The sequence below is a fragment of the Artibeus jamaicensis genome, unplaced genomic scaffold (genome assembly GCF_021234435.1).
Source record: "Artibeus jamaicensis isolate MK-2021 breed Jamaican fruit bat unplaced genomic scaffold, CSHL_Jam_final contig_548, whole genome shotgun sequence".
Lineage (NCBI taxonomy): Eukaryota > Metazoa > Chordata > Mammalia > Chiroptera > Phyllostomidae > Artibeus > Artibeus jamaicensis.
The window spans coordinates 3,030,005-3,048,821 of NW_026521883.1; the positions used below are offsets into that span (position 1 = coordinate 3,030,005).

Sequence of the window (18,817 nt, forward strand, 5' to 3'; positions counted from 1 at the left end):
AAAATACAATTTTATCAAATTGCTTTTTAGGAGGAATTTCGACTGCATTTTAGAAATATTTCAAGAATCATGGATTGTGTTGGTTGTTTTAAATGTAGACTGTGGGGAAAGCTTCAGGTAAGCAAATCTATCTCAATTCTATTTTTCATTCATTCCTTACACAAAGAATTTTCTGATTTTCCTCATTTTTAATTTCTGTTGTAGACTCAGGGTTTGGGTACTGCTCTGAAGATCCTGTTTTCTGAGAAACTGATAGCGAATATGCCAGAAAGTGGGCCCAGTTATGAATTCCATCTAACCAGACAAGAAATAGTATCATTATTTAATGCATTTGGAAGGTTAGTCTAAATATGTTAAAATTGTTTCTGCTAGTCATGTAAGTCTAATGCAACATGTATACTTTCAGGTAAAACTGGGTAAGGGATATCCTTTATGGTAAAATTATTTCACTACAGAATTCTATGATCCTATGAACTACAGTATAGGTAGACACAGTCATTACATGATATTCTTTATTTTTACCTGACCTTTATAATCATGATTAATTTGCTGATTGGACTTCAATATTCATCTTCATGAATTTGTATATTTTTTCTATTTATCTGAAAGTAGTTTTTTGCATTGCCCAAATTTTTTAAAGATCCTGCAAAAACTCATATTGTCTAATATAGATGTACATGTAAAATTTCTTTGTGAATTCATCATTTTGCAAAAAGGTTAATAATTCTTTAAAAATAATTTTATAAAAATGATTGGAAGATAAGCTTGAAAACAGGCCACTTACATTATAAAAATTTACATATAGATGCATTTCCTTCTGGCCTATCATATGTAAGAATGCAGAGATTTATAAAAGCTAGTCATTTCCTAAGGACTAACAATTACAATTTAATATTTTGGATTTGATATAATATACCTTCAAAGTTATTCTTTAGTATACAGAAGCTTGATATATTCATTGAGTATCCTGCTACATTTTTCATGGTGGAGAGCAGAGCTAAACTACACTTAACATAATGAATAAACTTTACTCCTTGTGAAAATTAGTGAAAACGATTTGATCATGCATTTACTATTCTTGTTCTGTAAAGTTCAAAAGCTTTGGTTCTTTGTATAATTACTAGATATATTGATTAGTTTTCAGTACTCATATACTCATGCATACTTAAAATATGTATTTTAATGCTTATGTACTTTGTACTTTAAATACAAGGCATAAGTATATACTTAAATAAATAAATGCCTAAGTGTTTTAACATTTTTATACTTGGTAGTTCTATAATTTAAAACTTTAATACTAAGTTATGCATACTTAAAGGTAACAAATTCCTGGGGAATGTTATCTTAGTTTTACCACATCAAGTAAAGAACTAAAGTACATCAAAATAGATTAAATGACTTCTGCACCTTTAAATTTGTTGAAATAAATTATTTAAAATTGTTTTTTGTGCTCTAAAAATGCAAAGTTGAATAACAAAAAAATTATCTAAGATAGTTTCTCACTGAATTTTTCTTTTGGTTACAGAATTTCTACAAGTGTGAAAGAATTAGAAAACTTCAGAAACTTGTTACAAAATATTCATTAAAGAAAAGGAGTTGAAATATGCCTGTTTCTGGCCAATGGAGGTCAAAGAGTAGAATTTTGTTTAAAGACATAATAACAATGACGGTCTTAAGGCAAATATTTTATAAAGCTGCTTTTGTAAAAGGAGACATACTGATTTAAGTAAATATTTTTGAATTGTGTTAAGTTTATGTATAATATTGTGAGTAAAAGTTATACTTTGGTAATGCTGTACAAATTTTGAAGTTTAATATTGAATAAAACCAGGATTATTAAATTCATATATGGTAAAATTAAATACATGATGTTTTAAGTCTCTCAAACTAGAATTTTATGTAAAATGTAATATAAATAAAACTATGGCCATTGTGATAAGTGTTTAATAGAAAAATGCTAAGGAGGCTCATGAACGACCCATAATTAACAGCCTAAAATTCTTCAATGCATTTAAAGTTAACTGATACAGTAAATAAAAATACAGAATGACCAGTTAAATTTGAATTGCAGCTAAACAGTTTTTAATATAAGTATGTTGCATGCAATATTTGAGAAATACGTATACCAAAAAATTCTTTCTTATTACAATTCAAATTTAACTGGTAGTTCTGTGTCTTATCTGGCAACCCTCAAATACATTGGTATGAAGAAAAGTCACTTCTAGAATTACTATTTTGATTGGCTTGTTTTGGTTTGTAGAAAGATACAGTGACAATTGAAAGGCATAGGGGATTTCTATACATTGTGAAAATTGAATAGATTTATATATTTATTCTCATAATATTTTACCTAATACTGAGTAAAATTTGGGAGAAATTTTTTATTTTTATATAATTTCAAATTTACAGAAAAGTTTTCAGGATAGTACAAAGAACTCTCACCCAGATTCACTGATTGTTCAATTTGCTTAATCATGACCTTTGAATCTTCCATACTTTAGTGTGTAATACTGAATAATTAAAAATAATTTCAGAAAAAAATCTGGAATTATAATAGAATAAGGAATCATTTCAGATTTTAATCTAATGTTCTTTTTTAGTTTTGTTACTCTTTTCATGTTTGATCTGTACACTCATAATATATGTAATTTTTGTTTTTTGTGTTCATTTCCTTTTTCTCCTTAAAACTAAACTGTAATTTTGGGAGGTTTCATTAGTGGAAACGCTTCAATGATAAAAATATTTGAAGGGGTTTAGGAATTTATATCACATGATAATTGTGGGGAAAAACTGTATACCTCAAAATTATGTGCCTCTTTATATGCTTAGCAGGTTATGTTGAGATGTCACATTATTAATAAAACAGGGTTGATTTATATAATGGTTTAGAAATGCCATTTTACACTGCTGTATACTTTTTCTTTTCTGTGTCCCTAAGGCCTGGGATAGTGCCAAGCACATAGTGGATCTCCAGGAAATACTTGTTGGATGAATGTATGAAGATGCATTCAGTATATTTTAAATGAATAATCACAGAGCTAAGTATAACAATATGTGTTGTATTTTCCTTTCCCCTTCATTTGAATAGGGCAAGAAAAGAAAGACTTTAAGCTACTAGTTAAGTCAATATTCTTGGAGACTCAAAGGACTATGTCATAAGCACCATATATAAAAGTTTATGTATTTAAATGGTAATCTGTCTGTATACCTCTCATGCCTCTACCCCTTTTTTCCAACAGCCAGCTTTTTTTGAAAGAATACTCTTATCTTCACTTTGTCACCTCCCACTTACCTAAAATCTGGCTTTTGGCTCTGTAATAGTTCTTAACAATCTCTTCCTTTGAAGTCTAAAACCCCAATTCTAAATCCACAGTTCAGTTCATGAGGCATTTCTTGACTTTTTTTCTGCAGTTGATACTCTTGACAGTTCTTTCTTTAAAAATCTTTTTTTTTAAACCCTTGATTTCTTTGTCTTTCTTCACTTAATCCTGGATGCCTCCTTTTTTGCTTCTTTTCATTTATGCCTTAAGTGTTATTCCTCAGGCTTTCATTCTTGCTCCCTTAAGCACCACCACTTCTCACTTTTGGGTAATTCCAATTCAGTAATTTCTAAGTCCTTATCTTCACTTCAGCCCGACTTCTCTATTCATCTGTCTACTGAAAACCTTTACTTGGTTGTCCTCCAAGATACCAGTGTGTGTTTCTTAAAAGAATCATTCTCCCCCAAATCTGCTCTTATGCCCATGTTCCTTACTCTGGTTAAATTCAGAACCATTATCATCCAAATTCTCTAGACTCACTCCTCTTCTCCATCTTCCTCTGATCCAATCGGTGTCTAGGAGCTATGGATTTGATTTCCCTATCTCTGCTACATCACTCTCTTCCCATATTCATTGCTCTTAACTAAACTACCCTGACCTGTCTGCTTATACCCAGCCTGTGTCCTCTGTTTTGCTCCATGATGCTGCCAGAGTGGGTTTTCTAGAAGCACTCTAACAAGGTTCTCTGATGCAGTCTCCCAGTCCCATTTCCCCCAACCCCCATGTTCTGAGAAAATGGACTTAAGAGTTCTTCCAATGCACCATGGTCAGTCCCCCCACACCCTGGTGCATGCTGTACACTTTGCATCAAGTGCCGTATCTATCTTTCCCCACCTGGAAAATTTCTGTGTATCTTTGAGGGCCCAGCAAAAGCATCATTTCTGTGAAATCTTCCTTGTTGCATCCAAGGAGGGCCACAACTAACTTCCTTTTTTTGTGTTACCACTGCAATTACAACCTACCTCTATTGTGTCACTTACTGTATAGTTTTTGTTTTTTTAAGCCTCCTTAACTAGAATGTGAGCTCCTCAAGGGCAGGAAAAGGAACTTGATCCATTTTTGCATTTCCACAGCATAGTTTTCTGTATATAAACACTTAATAAATGTTTGTTGAATAAATTGCTTTTAAAACTTTGTTTTTAGAGGTCATAATTTTACTCCAAATATTATTTACAGCAAGAGTCAGTAGACTCCCAAAGATTTGTAGACTTTAGGACATCAGTAAAGGTCCTGAAACTGTATTCAAAACCAGTATGTTTTTGGCAGGTTATGAAAGGGGTCTGTTATGGAAAAAATAGTAAGACCACTTCTTTCAGGGGAAAAGGTAATATCAGTGAGGAATTTTTTGAATAATCAAAGAAAAGCTGCCCAAGATTATGGGCCAGATAAATTTATTCCTATTTAAGATCCTAAGGGAATGGAAAGAGATGTTACAAATTATATAAGTTTTATATAAGTTTTTAACATTTTATATAAGTTTTTCTTATCTTAATATTTGAATAAACATGTACTATCTAATATCGTATTGTTACTTTAAAGTAAAGTGTATGGCAGTTCCTATCAAATTAGTGTATAATACTAAGGGACACGATAACTTGTAATTATAAACTCACAAACAGTAGACTATCATTTGTAATTTCTATTTTTTCTTTGGTAGCACTAGGGTTCTTACTCTTATACAATAGAAACTCGTTTGGTATAGTTTGTTAAGAGAGATTAAGAAAACCAGACCTCCAAATAAAAGCACAAACACTTTTATTTTAACAGGAGTGTTTTGTTACAATTTAGTGAGACAACAAATAAATACATTCATTGGCCACAGCTATACTTTTACAACCAGTTTGAAACTGATTATATAGCTGGGAAACACTGTTAAACAATAAAAAAGTCAGCTATGCATAAAAAAGCCACTAGCTATAAATTACATCTTTCATAAAATTACAACCAGCTATAATGAGTGGTAAGAGTTTCAAAATTAATGGCCACCCAAATGAAATTATAAAAACAAGTACTGCTAATCACTGTAGAATTAATTACACACTTAAGCAATGAAACACACTGTTCTAATTAATAAACCCAAAAGGAAGGTTTGAAATTGTCATCATGTGCTTCAGTGCAGGATGAACAGGGAATCGGTAGCCCTTTGATTTTATAAACAGTTCCTTTCAAGACCAAACTTAAAGTGCTCCTAGTGCTTTGGAATTTTCAAGCAAAAACTGGGCCAGAAGCTTATTTTTTGTTGTCTTTGGTGATGTATTGTGGGAGATGTGTATAAAGAGACAAATGTAAGAATTCAGATATCCTAGTCTGTGATAAGAATGAGTTTATAAATCTCAAATTTGGAAGAATCAACTAATGCAGCTGAAAGAACCAAGTTTCTTTATCTGAAATACTTTTTAAAAGTAGTCTTTGCTTATCTGGTCAAATAGGAACATTAGGGAAACCTTACTAGAAAAAAAATTTATTTGAACCCAAGGATTAACAAGAAAACAGATCTTTTCAGATAGCTCTAGAAATTAGATAACCAACATTAGAAAAATAAATAATTGGAATTCTGAAAAGAAATCTATCAACTAAAGTTGTAATCATAATATTCTCAGGTGCATAATACACTGTCATGTAAATACCAGGATTAACTCTGTACTATCAATCTTTAAATAATTTTGTTACAATAAGAGACCTTGCAAATAAACCTAAGAAACATAACTACAGATGTATGCTTCTGACTGAATTCAGTCATTGTTTTATGATTTTAAAAAAGTTTCTTTGGCTGTGTACCAGCCTCCCAAAAGATGGAAAGCATTAAAATTTTCACTTATTCCTTGGGGTTTCACCTACCATTATACTTTTGTGAAGTTACTGCATCAATTATTAAAAAGTTGAAAGCTATTTTAAGCAAGAGTGGAAAGAAAACATAACTTTCTAATCAAAGTAGGAGACAGAAAAAGACAGTTGTCATAGTCCTAGTTCTGAAGGAAGAGATCAGACAATTGTATAAAGTTAGGTGTCTTTAAGTATGTTGTGACAACTTCCCAATGGTGCCTGTTCCCTTGGTATCTTGAGGTATTCAGCATCTTCTTCTTTCAATATAGACACTGGTAGAAAGTGCATTTAAAAATTCTGTTACCTTAGCCTACCATATATATTTTTAGATTTGAGATAGGACATTCAAGACATTTTCAATATAATTCATAAAGTATTCCAATATTGTCAATCACTGGTTTTATACTTACCTACTTAGTACCTTCATATCAGTTTGCTTATTTATCTAGTGCTGGAATTAATTTAAATTAAATATAATTTGGCTTTGCCCATATACAAGATGAAAAATGTGAAAACGAAAGGTCTTATGTCCTACTAAGTATTGCACTTGAGTTCACTGCAATTATGTATCATGATTTAATTTACCTGAGGACAATCCTGATTTTTAGGTAAAATCAGCTATATCTTGCTTCAGCTAAATCAAATGCTCTTGACAATTTAATCATGTTTTAATTTAGAATTGTATATTTTGTGAATAATTCTTAAATGCATCTGTAAACTTGTTTAGTCCCAAGAAGTTCCTACCAAAATCTCCCTATGCAAAAACCACTATTGCTTTCTTGAAGAATCATGCTTAAGCTACTATATATATTTTAGTCATACAAAATAACCACTTGACCAGTTCTACTGAAAGTAGCCACATAATTTTCACTGGCATACTTTCTTCTTGAAGACATAACTGTGGCTTCCCAAAGAACACTGCTCCTCATAACTGTTAAAGTTTACTATCATTTAAAAAATGATTGAATAATTTCAGTTGGTATTTTATGATCATGCTTAGAAGTATCTCCAATGATTACATATTTTTAAAAGAATAATACATTTTTATGCCTTAATTTTGTGCACTTTTCATACTAAAATTTTTATTGGGTAAGAATGCCATATAGACTACACCACTGAATATACAGGCTTTGATTTTAATAGGAAAACCGCCTCCTAATTGTTGAACAATATATCCCAGGATGAATACTGGAGTTAATGACTCTGGGGACTGTAGTGTACTCTTCAGAACAAAGATAAAAGTGCAAATATGCAAATATGCATTTGATGTTCCAAAGTCAAGATGTATGGAGGCCATCAAGTGCCGTAAGGTCTAATCTCTCGTTTCTCCCACTTCAAACGTTCCAGTTAACTTCATTTTACTATGGAGAGGTCAACGTAATGCCGTGTCCTCTGCTGAACACAGCTACGTCTCCAGGTGTTGTTTTCAGTTGCAAATGATAATGGAATGTTTATGTAGATGGCATTTAAGCATGTTGAATATATACACTCATGAAAAACAATTGGAGAATCACAACTTGGAAATGCTGTCAGTTTTGTGGTGTTACATATAAGCCACGGTGATTGTTCAAGTCTAAACTACTACAAGTAAAGAGCAAAGGAGCAGTATCTGTCATAGGTCCATTCAGGTGGGGAGAGACTGTGTAACTGTTGCTGCCACACCCTGTCATGGTGCCATACCAGCCCAACCCTTGTGAATTTGATAAACTGCAACAACAAAAGAAAAAGCCATAGGATTGTGATCAGTATATAACAGGTCACATTGGCATTTTTTTCAATAAATTTTATAATACAGTTAGTATCAAATACTGAAATAGCACAATGGCTTTCTATAAAATTTAATGACTTTAATACCTTTGATTCTGTATCATATAAAAGAATGAGTAAATATCACAACTAGAACCTGATTACCAGGTAATAATAATAGTGCATATTATATACTAGGCTCTAAGACATTTGGTATACACATGTAGAATTATGTATACATACATCATACTCATTAAATCCTCATAACAGTCCTACAGGTTCTATTATTCCTACTATACAGATGAAAAACAAGCTAAAAAATTGGGTTAAGTAACTTGTCCAGATGAAGTGAGAATTATACAAAGTGCTCTGTCAAGCGGAAAGTATTATGTAGGTGTGTATTACGGCTTCCATTTTTCCCTGATACACAGCTAATGGTATGGATTTGCAATGATTTTGGAATAAGGAAGTCACAAAAATATTTCCTATGGCATCTAATGTTCCCAAGAGTTTTATTTATGGTTTCTCTGTGAATTTTGCATAGCATTATAGATAAGGAAACACAATCACTACAACAGTATTTCTTCCTGCTTACCAATGATTGCCAGCTTCAAACCAATGAGGGATCCTGAAATGAACTGGTACCATTTTACCCCCAAGGCTTAGAGTCCAATGAGAGGTCATTATAGTACAGGTCCTATGGGGGGTTTAACATCTGCTCTAAGCTTCAATATGAAATGATCTTATCTACTGATATATACATCACCAAATCACCTCTTTCATATTTGGGGTAAAGCTTAGATTTGTTTTTTTTTTAATCTACTTCAGTATTAATTCAGTTCATATACCTTCCTTCTCTTGAACTTCCCAGTCTTGGCAGGTCATCATCACTATCATATCGTCTTGGATTGTCAAAAAAGTAAGCTCTGGAACTATAACTGTGACTATTTATCATGCCAGCAGGTGCCTGTGGAAAAATGTATTAGATAGCATATGAAGATTTAGTTTTTGAAAACAATTTTTTATTTATTGATTCTAGAGAGGGGCAGGGGAGAAAGAGAAACATTACTTTGTCCACTTATTTATGTCTCCATTGGTTGATTTTTGTATATGCCCTGATGGGGGATCGAACCTGCAACCTTGGTGCATTGGGATGACACTAAAACCAAATGAGCTCACCAGACAGGGCCTGAAGACTTACTTTTCAACTACAACAGGAGGTTGGGATCTATTTTATAATGCTTTGCCAAAAATAGAAAATCAATATAAACATTCCACTATTTTTAAAAATAAGGAGAAGAGGCATTAGGGAATAGTATATCTTACCAAATTCTGGTTTAATCTCTGTGCCCGGAAAAACAGTACCACTGACCATGCCGGCACATGTTCCCACAGAAAGAGGACCATTCCAAATACTATATACTCTTCTCCAGTTACGTCTTGTATATGAGCCTGTAAAACAGAGTATGGCAGAGCAATTTTGAAATCTGTTTTATGTATAATCAGTCACCCTCCACAATTGACTTGTTTTAAGTAGGGTAAGTTAAAATATATCAAATACAAACAAAAAACTCGGATTTTTCATATTTGTGGTTTCTAATGTAGTGATATTTACCTAAAGGATATAAAAATGCACTGATGTTAAATAGAAGAAAAAGCTGTTAAATTTCAATGCATCGATATATGACAATATTTTTAGATACAGATAATATGGAGTGATCTCATTTTTAGTCCCCACAGTTGGAAAAGGGTTATAAAGTAGACTGCTGGTTCCAGCTGCTCCGTGGGCAAACAGCACCCAGAGTCACTCCTTAGAGAATGTAATATGTAAGTTGCTCAGGTCTTCCACTTATAAAGTCCATATTCAATTTGTTTCTACTCTGCTAGATGTAGGGAGAGAGGAGTGGCAAAGAGACTGAAGAGAATCTGTCATATATCAAAATTTCTTTTCTGTAGAAAGGTAACTGAAATTTTGATATAAGGAAATTCCAGAATTTCTTAAATTCAGTACAAAGTTAAATTAATATAAATAAAAGCTGTGACATGTAGTCTTATCAATATATACTTTTAGGAAGAGTATGGAGAACGATGGAAGGTTAATAAGTATGCATAACTAGAGTACTAGGAATTACTATGGCAAACATCTGACAACCAAGAACTAACCAAGAACTATGAATGCTCTCCCATTAACAAGACTGATAATGCTGGATTTTCAAAAAAGTTATTACGTAAACATCTAAAAATGAACAAAATAGGTTATATATACCTATTTAAGTTATGTATACTTCTAGGGTAAGAGAGAATTAATTATATCCTAACAAATTAAAGACATACCCATATTCACTAGCTAATGACAGGCAATCAATTTATCTATAGATATTTAAATCCAGTCCTATAAAAATTAGTAAAATACATTTATGACCAATAGATTTATGGCACTATTAGTATTATTTACCAAAAGAAAGACAAATGTTCTCTCTGAAGAATAATTTCAAGTACAACATCTGAATGAGGGTTTTTAAACATAGAATTTTAAGTATGGTTATTGATAGTAGTTTGAGATTCTGTAAAAGGGTTTGTAAGTCACTTAAAATATTTTCCTACTTAAAGCTAATTGTATTATCCTATAATTAGATTGGCAATACCTGGTAGGTACTTACCTTATCTGACAGATTATCCCAGCCATAATTAAATGGACTTTCTAATGTATCCTGAGATATGGTGATCACCACCAAATTATAACATGCTCTTGAAGAATAGAGAAGAATCACTACAGAGCCTACAACGACAGTCTGGCACAGAGACATACCCTAAAAGAAATAAAAATCATCATCACAGTACTCTACACATTTGTCATAGCAAAGCTATTCACCCACCTACAATAGTACAGCCACCTGTTGCAATGCACTCCTAGAAAACACTGAGTGAGTACCTTTGAAATAAACTCTTTATTATCTTGCTTTACAATTTCTACTATTAGAACCACTTGTGTTTAAGCTACCCTGTTAATACAAGTAAATTCTTTGCCAACTTGTCCAATGGCATGTGGAGGAGGATTTTTTTCTGCCATAGTTACCTCATTCCCTTAAGTAATACATAAATAGACAAGTTGACAAAAGATCTAAGCTGTGACTGATATTAATCAGAGAGGTAGTTTAGTCATAATGAGTAAAGAATGGGGAATAGAAGCATGAGCCTATTTGACACACTTAATTTCCAATAAGATAGAAAAATAGAAATACAGTTCCTATGCTATTTTTTTCATTCTATTAGTTCATGTTAACCCCCTATTGATACAATTTATGCTGAAGATAAAATGATGTAGGTACCAAGTGTACTTTCAAATCCATAATCCTAAGGTTTTTCACCAATTCCCCAAATATAGAGAGCCATTTTACTTAGTGGTTCTCAACTGGAGTGTGTATATTGGGGAGGAAGTGTGGTATCAACTTTTGCAGGGATCTTACTTAACCTGGGGTCTGTATTTCAATACTATTGGTTTATTGGTTTATTTTGTAATCCTATTTATCTTATGCATTAAAAACATTATTCTGAGAAGTGACACAATTGCCAAAGAGATACACTGCAAAAACACCCAATCTGGTGTTTTGGAAGGTTGTGTTTTGGTTGTTAACAATGATTAAGGGACAAGGATGGCATCTGGCGCCCAAGGGCCAGGGATGCTAGATGACTTTCATACTTTTCATTGTCCCCTGGACATTCACAAAGATGAAAAATCTGTTTTTAATGATCTGAGTCAAAACCTAATTCTGTTATAGTATACATACAAAGTTTATGTTTGCATAGTTTAAATACCAACATTTTCAGAAACATATAAACATGTAAATTGAGGAAAATACGTCTTTTATTCAGAACTTTGTCAAGAATAGTAAAATATTTCAGAAAATCATGAACCTGCAGCAATACTGCTTGTGGTATGTAAGGTACCAATGCGATACACATGTAACAGTTTGCATTTGTAGTGGTTCCATTCACAGTTTCTATGTATGGACACAATCATTTGAGTACTACATTATGCTGCAAAATTTACTGTTAAAATATTTATTAATCGCTTCTTTTATTTCCTCTTTCTATTGCAATTAGGGTAATGACACTGAATTTTTGAGGTTATATGTGTAGGTAGGTTAAACATTCTATTAATTTCAGGATAGAAACAGGTTATTAAAAATATTTGTGATTAGAAGGCTGCAGTGGGTTTGGTAGGATTAAGAACCATTATTATAAATAACTTCCTTATAAGACCACTGCATTTTATAAGCATAAGAAAAAAGAGAATTAAAAGATGAAAGATATCTTAAAAGATTTTGGAATAGTAATAGAGCACCTTCTTTGAGCTAACCCATTAACATTAACAAAAAGTATGTGTGAAAAGAACTAAAACTCTAGCTATCTTAAAATTTTTATAAATACAGGGTAAATTTTTATAATGTGCATTTTTATTTTTGTGAATCAAAAAATGTTAATAGCTAATCTAAAACTAATCCAGATTTAATTTTTAAAGTACATTATTAAAGAAAAGTTAATGAGAAAAGTTAGAATATTCTAAGCATACCATCCTTTAAAATAACCACAAATTTACATAGTCACTGCTTTAAGAAATAAAATGCTAAAAAATGTAGTACTTTTAAAAGACATCTTATAATATGAGAGACTCTTATACTTATACTGTAAAAACTTCAAAAACAAGTTGCGAGAAAAGAGCAAAAAATCAGTAATACCAAAGCAATTATTAAAACAAAATTGCAGCCAAATTACATATATATAACAATAAAAGAATCTCACTGATTTAGAAAACAAAGTAAAATTCTTCCTGCAAAACAGAAAATTACAAAATAAAAAATGGGGAACTAGCAACATGGAAAGTGTTGTCAGAAGTTAAAGAAAATCTTTGTAAATGAATAGCCATAACAAACAATTCTACTCAGGAGCAATCCTCAAGGAATAATTCTGCCTTCTTCCATCTCTGACAATAATATGCCATTTAAAAAAAAGTTTTCATACTTGACCAGTTAGAGTTACACTCATTCTAGTACACATATCATTAACATTTGTTTGCCTGTCATTAACTAGAGTTCAATATTTATTTACGGATGTTTTTAGAATGCAGATAGAAACCTCAACCGACCATTTTAGTTTTGACAAATGTGTACACTTGTGTAAATCATATCGCTACCAAAATTGAGAACATTACCATTATTCCAGAAAGTTCCCTCATACCCCTTCCCCAAAGCCCCAGACACAAATAATCTCCTGCTTTTGTTTTTACCACAACATAGTGCTGCCTGCTTTAGAACTTCATATAAATGAAACCATAGAATATATTTAGTAGGTTTCATTCACTTAGCACAATGTTTTGAAATTCATCCATGTTGTTGGATGTATCAGCAGTTAGGTCTTTGTATTGCTGACGTGAATAATTAGGGTGACCAACGCCTGGATCACTCAAGAGTTTTGCAGTTTCAGCACTGAAAGTCCCACGACGAGACAACTTCTTAGTCCTGGGCAAACCAGGACAGTTAATTCCACTAATTCCACTGTATAATTATCTGCTTGTTTATATGAGTTTATCCATTTTCATGTTGATAAATAATTTCTATGAACGTTTTTATACAATTATTTTTGTGGACATGCTTTCACCATATTTTTTTTTTCGGTAAATACCTAAGAGTGGAACTGCTGGATCATATGGTAGATAATAAGTTCAGATGCATAAGAAACTACCAGATTTTTCCAAAAATGAATGTACAATTTAACACTTCCAACTAAGTATTAGAGTTCTAGTTGCTTCACATCTTAGACAACATTTGGTGTTGTCACTTAATTTTAGCCATGCTGGTGGATGCGTAGTAGTATCTCATTTTGGTTTTAATCTGCATTTTCTTGATGACTAATGATATTGTGCTTGTTGGCCATTTGTATACCTTCTTTGTGAACAGTCTATTTATATCTTTCACCACTTCTAAATTGGGTTGTCTTTGTCATTGATTTGTATTTTTTTTATTTGTTTTATTTTTAGAGAGAGAGGAAGGGAAGGAGAAAGAGTGGGAGAGAAACATCCATGTGTGGTTGCCTCTCATGTGTCCCCTACTGGGGACCTGGCCTGTAACCCAGGCATGTGCCCTGACTAGGAATCGAACCTGTGACCCTTTGCTGCACAGACCCATGCTCAATCCACTGAGCTACACCAGCCAGGGCTGATTTGTATCTTTATGTATTGAGATCTCTATATAAACTGGAAATGAATCCCTTGTCAGATATATTTGTATTGCAAGTATTTTCTTGATGTCTGTGGCTTACCTTCAATTTTCTTAATCTTGACTTTTGATGAGAAATTAAAAATTTTAATTAATTCTAATATACTCTTTTGTGATTATTTGCTGTGACCTGTCTTAAAAATCTTTATCTAAACCCAAAATGCAAAGAAAGATATTTTCATCACTGCAGGAAGTTCTATTGGAAAGAACTATTTTTAAAGTATTTAAGGTCCTTTGCATGTCCATATAAATTTTAGAATCAGTTTGTCAACTTCTATTTTAAAAACCTCTCTGTAGAATTATGATTGGGATTACATTGTATCTATAGATCATTTTAGGAAGCCCTGATATCTTTATACTGCAACTTCCAATCCACGAACAATGGTCTTCATTGTCTTAGGTCTTTAATTTCTCTTAGCAATATTTTATAGTTTTAGTATAGAGGTACTTACTGCCTGTTCTTTTTGGAAAATTTATCCCTAAGTACTTTATTCATGATACTATTGTAAATGGAGCTATTCATTGAATCTCATTTTTAATTGATTGTAACTGTTTATATATATATGTATATATATAAACACAATATAATTTTATATTTTGACCTTGTATCCTAAGAACTTGCTTAATTCACTTATTAGTTTTTGTAGTTGTTTAGTAGAGTGCTTAAAATATTCTATATAAATGATCATGTTATCTGCAATCAGAGACAGTTTTACTTAATTTTATACCTTTTGTTTTGTTTTTCTTCACTGGAATATTGAATAGAAATGGCAAGAGTGGGCATCTCTGCTTTGTTCCCAATCTTAGAAACACTACAATCAGTACTTTAACTATGACAGTAATTGTAGGTATTTTATAGATTAGATTGAGGAACACTCATTCTATACCCTATCCGTTGTTTCATTGTTTTTTAATCATGAAAGGTGCTTAATTTTGTTAAATGTGTATTCTACACCTATTCAAATGATTATTTTTCTCCTTTGCTCTCCAAAGGAAGTGAATTATGTTGATTGATTTTTAAAATGTTAAATCAATATTGGGAGGAATTCTTCTTGGTCATAATGTATTATCCTTTTTATATGTTGCTTAATTTCTGTGTCTCTAAGTATAAGGGGTACTAGTTTGTACTTTACTTGTTTTGTAATATCTCTGTCAAGTTTTTGTATCAGAGTAATGCTCATAAATAAAACATGTTAGGAACTGTCCTCTGTCCTCTACTTTCAAGAGTTTTTATACATTGATGTTATTTCTTCATTAAATATTTGAAAGAATTAATCAATGAAACCACCTGGGTCTGAGTGTTTTCGAGGAAAATTTATGATAAATTCATTTTTTAAAAATAAAGGACTATTCAGATTTGTGTTATATCTTCTATCAACTTTGTTACTTTTAAAGAAATTTTCCTATTTCCTCTAAATTGTTAAATTTACCCAGAGTTTTTAATAATATTCCCTTTTTTCTTCTAATATCTCTAAAATCTATAGTGATAATCCCTCTTTCATTCATGGTATTGGTAATCGGTGTTTTCACTCTGCTTTGTCCTGCACATCAAATTTATTGATATATTCAAAGGATTAACTTTTGGCTTTAATTTCTCTATTGTTTATTTTATGTTTTATTGATTTCTATTTTTATTTTTTACTATTTCAGTCCTTCTACTTATTTTGGGCATGCTCCTTTTTAAAACTTTTTCCTATTTTTCCTGACTTTATCTTTTTTCTTTTATAACAGAGCAATTAAAGTTATACTGTTCACTTCAAGCACTATTTTAGCTGTATCCTACAAACTTTGGTATATTTTATTTCATTATCTTTCTGTTTTTAATATTTTCTCACTTCCCTTGTGTTTCTTCTTTTTCCCATGGGTTATTTGAAATTATGCTGTATAATTTCCAAATATTTGTATTGTTTTAGATGTCATAGTATTATTGATATTAATTCCATTATGCCCAGAAATTACTCTCTGATTCCAAGCTTTTAATTGTATTGATACTTGTTTTATGGTCCATTTATGGTTTACTTTGATGACCAATTCCATGTTCAGTTGAAAGGAATTTGTATTATCCAGTTGAGAGTCAGTTATCTCAAAGGTTGTTGAGATTGTTGTTCAGATTTTCTATGTCTACTTTTTTTTTTGTTTTATTGATTGCTAAAGATGGGCATTAAAATTTCTATGATGGTGGAGATTATTTTTTTCCTTTTACTTCTAATTATTTGGTAAGGCATTCCTACCCCTTCATTTCTTACTATTTTGGCCTCATGTACACATTTATGATTTTTATGTCTTCCTGATTAAATGTACCCCTTTATACTTGATAATATTTTTTGCTTTCTGACAAAAGGTACCTTTTCATATCTGGAAATACTCTGTCTTGAAGTCTACTTTACCTGACATTGAAGTGCCTTCTTCATAATCTCTGCCCTCACAGAATTTATGATTAATAGTTAGTAGATAAAGTAAGATGGTTTCCAGTAGTGATAACAGACATGGAGAAAATAATGAGTAGTATGATAAAGAGCAAACCAGGAGAAAAGAATTGTTTTGATAGTAGTCAGAGAAGGCTTCTCTGAGGAGGTGGCTTTTAAGCTGATACCTGAAATATGAGAAAAGAGCCACTCAAAATTCTAGATTCCATAGTCTATAAGACCTTTGTTGGCAGCTGGTGCAAAGTCCATGGGCAAAATGAATTCATCTTGTTTGAGGGACAAGAAAAAAATGGCGTGATTGAGGCAGAGGGGAGAAAAGAAAGCTAGAGAAGAAAGATCCTAGGATAGGCATATCCTATCAGCTATTGAAACTCAAGGTATGGAGCTTATATTTCTTGCTTATTAAAATGAGCAGTCACTGGAGGATTTAAGTAAAAAAGCAATGTGATCTGATTCACTTATTACTAGTATGCAATCAATTTGACCTACATCCTAAAAAAAAAGTATGTTCTTATGCCTACTGAATACATATTACATGAGCTTCTTCCTATTTTTATTGTCAACTTATATTTATCTTATATTTAAAGTACATTCTGGAAGCCAGCATATAATTGGTTTTGTTTCTTTAGAAACCCATTTTGACAGTCTCCACTTTTAAACAAAAGTATTTAGTCTAACATTTAATATAATTAATGGTATGTCTGCATTTAGATCTTACATTTTACTATTTGTTATGTATTTGCCCTTCTTGTGTTTTATTGTCGCTGTTGCTTATTGTTTCTCTACCCATCATTTCCTGTATTCTCTCAGGTTAATTGAATACTTTTTAAAATTTCATTTTAAGCTATCTATTGAACTTTTAACCACACTTGTTTTGTTTTTTGCCTTAGTGGTCACTATAGTGAAGCAGTACTTAAAGCATAGTCCAAGGACCTTAATGATCAAAATCAGTATGATTTTAAAATACTAAGATATTATTTTCCTAGTACAGTCTCATTCTCTTTTGTATGTACAGCAGGGTTTTCCAGAGGCTACATGCTATGTCCTGATGTCCACACTCTGTGTGCATGTGTGTTCTTGTGTTTTGTATAATTCCTGATATAATAAAATTATGGTATAAATATGTACATTTTCAGAGATTAATCCTGCTTGTTCTCTGTACTCTTACTGGGTTCTTGCTAGTTTTTTTGGATTATACCTGTCAAAACCTCAATATCATCCAATAAGTAGTTATTTTAAAAACCTAAAATTTTCCTTGTCACCCACAGGTAAATTACAAGAATAGACATACCTTGTGCATTTGTGGTTTTAAAGAATTTTCTCCAAAAACTTGAAAAAATCTTAATTTGATATTAAACTCATTTTATAAGTTAATCATATTTTACTCTGAGTTATTTTCACATTTAAGAATGGATTATTGCTTAGGAGTAGGGAGTCACTGTTTAGTGGACACAGTTTCAGTATGAAACAATGAAAATAGTATGGAGATGAACAGTTGTGGTGACTGCACAACAAAGTGAATGTACCTAACCCACTGAACTATATACTCAAGGATGGTTAAAATGGTAACTTTTATGTTATATATATTTTAGCACAATAAAAATATCTTTCTCGACACACAGCTCCCCTGTTTACTCTGAAGATGATGGGGAAGATGAAAGTGTTAGAATTCTCTGACTCAACAAAGAATCACCTCAAGGGACCGGATGAAACTGATTTTTTTTTGTTTTATCAAATGAAATATAATAAAAACTATCTTTCAATGGGCTTTATAAATGTTAATAATTTACCTTTTGTGTCTTCTGCAACAGAACATCTGTAATAACACTGTGGTCCAAGAATCATTTTGAGACCAATCATTCACAATTTAAAGCAAAGGAATTGAAGTTTTAAATGTAGGTGTGGTGTTTTTATAACTTTCCAAAGTGGAAATAAAAAAGCCATTCAAACATTTCACAGGCTAAGTTACTATATTGCATTGGCTATTAAAGTACAAAGAATAATTGAGAGATGAGTAAAGCCTTACATGGTTGACATTACTAAATACCTGGTAGATGGAAGGTCCATAAAAGAAAGTATGGCACTGACAATTTCCAATAATTCAAAAATTTACCGATTTAAAAATTTAACTGAAAATATAAATAGTGATTTAATATCTCATCTACTGAATTATATCTTTGCCTTATAGATAAATGAATCTAATGTAGCGGGACTAATTTTGTTTATA

At 31.7% G+C, this 18,817-nt stretch overlaps 2 protein-coding genes across 3 annotated transcripts in view; one reads left to right on the plus strand and one right to left on the minus strand.

Annotated features, from left to right (window-relative positions):
- The window catches only part of ERO1A (endoplasmic reticulum oxidoreductase 1 alpha), a 44,682-nt gene extending 40,227 nt beyond the window's left edge, over nt 1-4,455 (plus strand). The window contains exons 14-16 of the mRNA XM_037155649.2: nt 31-117; nt 205-338; nt 1,526-4,455. Coding sequence (XP_037011544.2) covers nt 31-117; nt 205-338; nt 1,526-1,586 — 282 coding nt within the window. The 3' untranslated portion in view covers nt 1,587-4,455. The remainder of the gene's footprint in view (nt 1-30; nt 118-204; nt 339-1,525) is intronic.
- Nucleotides 4,456-6,132: 1,677 nt separating this feature from the next.
- Nucleotides 6,133-18,817, minus strand: part of GPR137C (G protein-coupled receptor 137C) — a 45,867-nt gene continuing 33,182 nt past the window's right edge. The window contains exons 4-7 of one of the 2 annotated variants that reach the window (XM_053669998.1): nt 10,550-10,699; nt 9,216-9,341; nt 8,738-8,856; nt 6,133-6,415 (exon numbers count right to left, since the gene is read on the minus strand). In XM_053669998.1, coding sequence (XP_053525973.1) covers nt 6,388-6,415; nt 8,738-8,856; nt 9,216-9,341; nt 10,550-10,699 — 423 coding nt within the window. In that variant the 3' untranslated portion in view covers nt 6,133-6,387. Of the gene's footprint in view, nt 6,416-7,672; nt 7,851-8,737; nt 8,857-9,215; nt 9,342-10,549; nt 10,700-18,817 lie in introns of those variants that run through there. The other variant, XM_037155552.2, reaches the window with a different exon arrangement.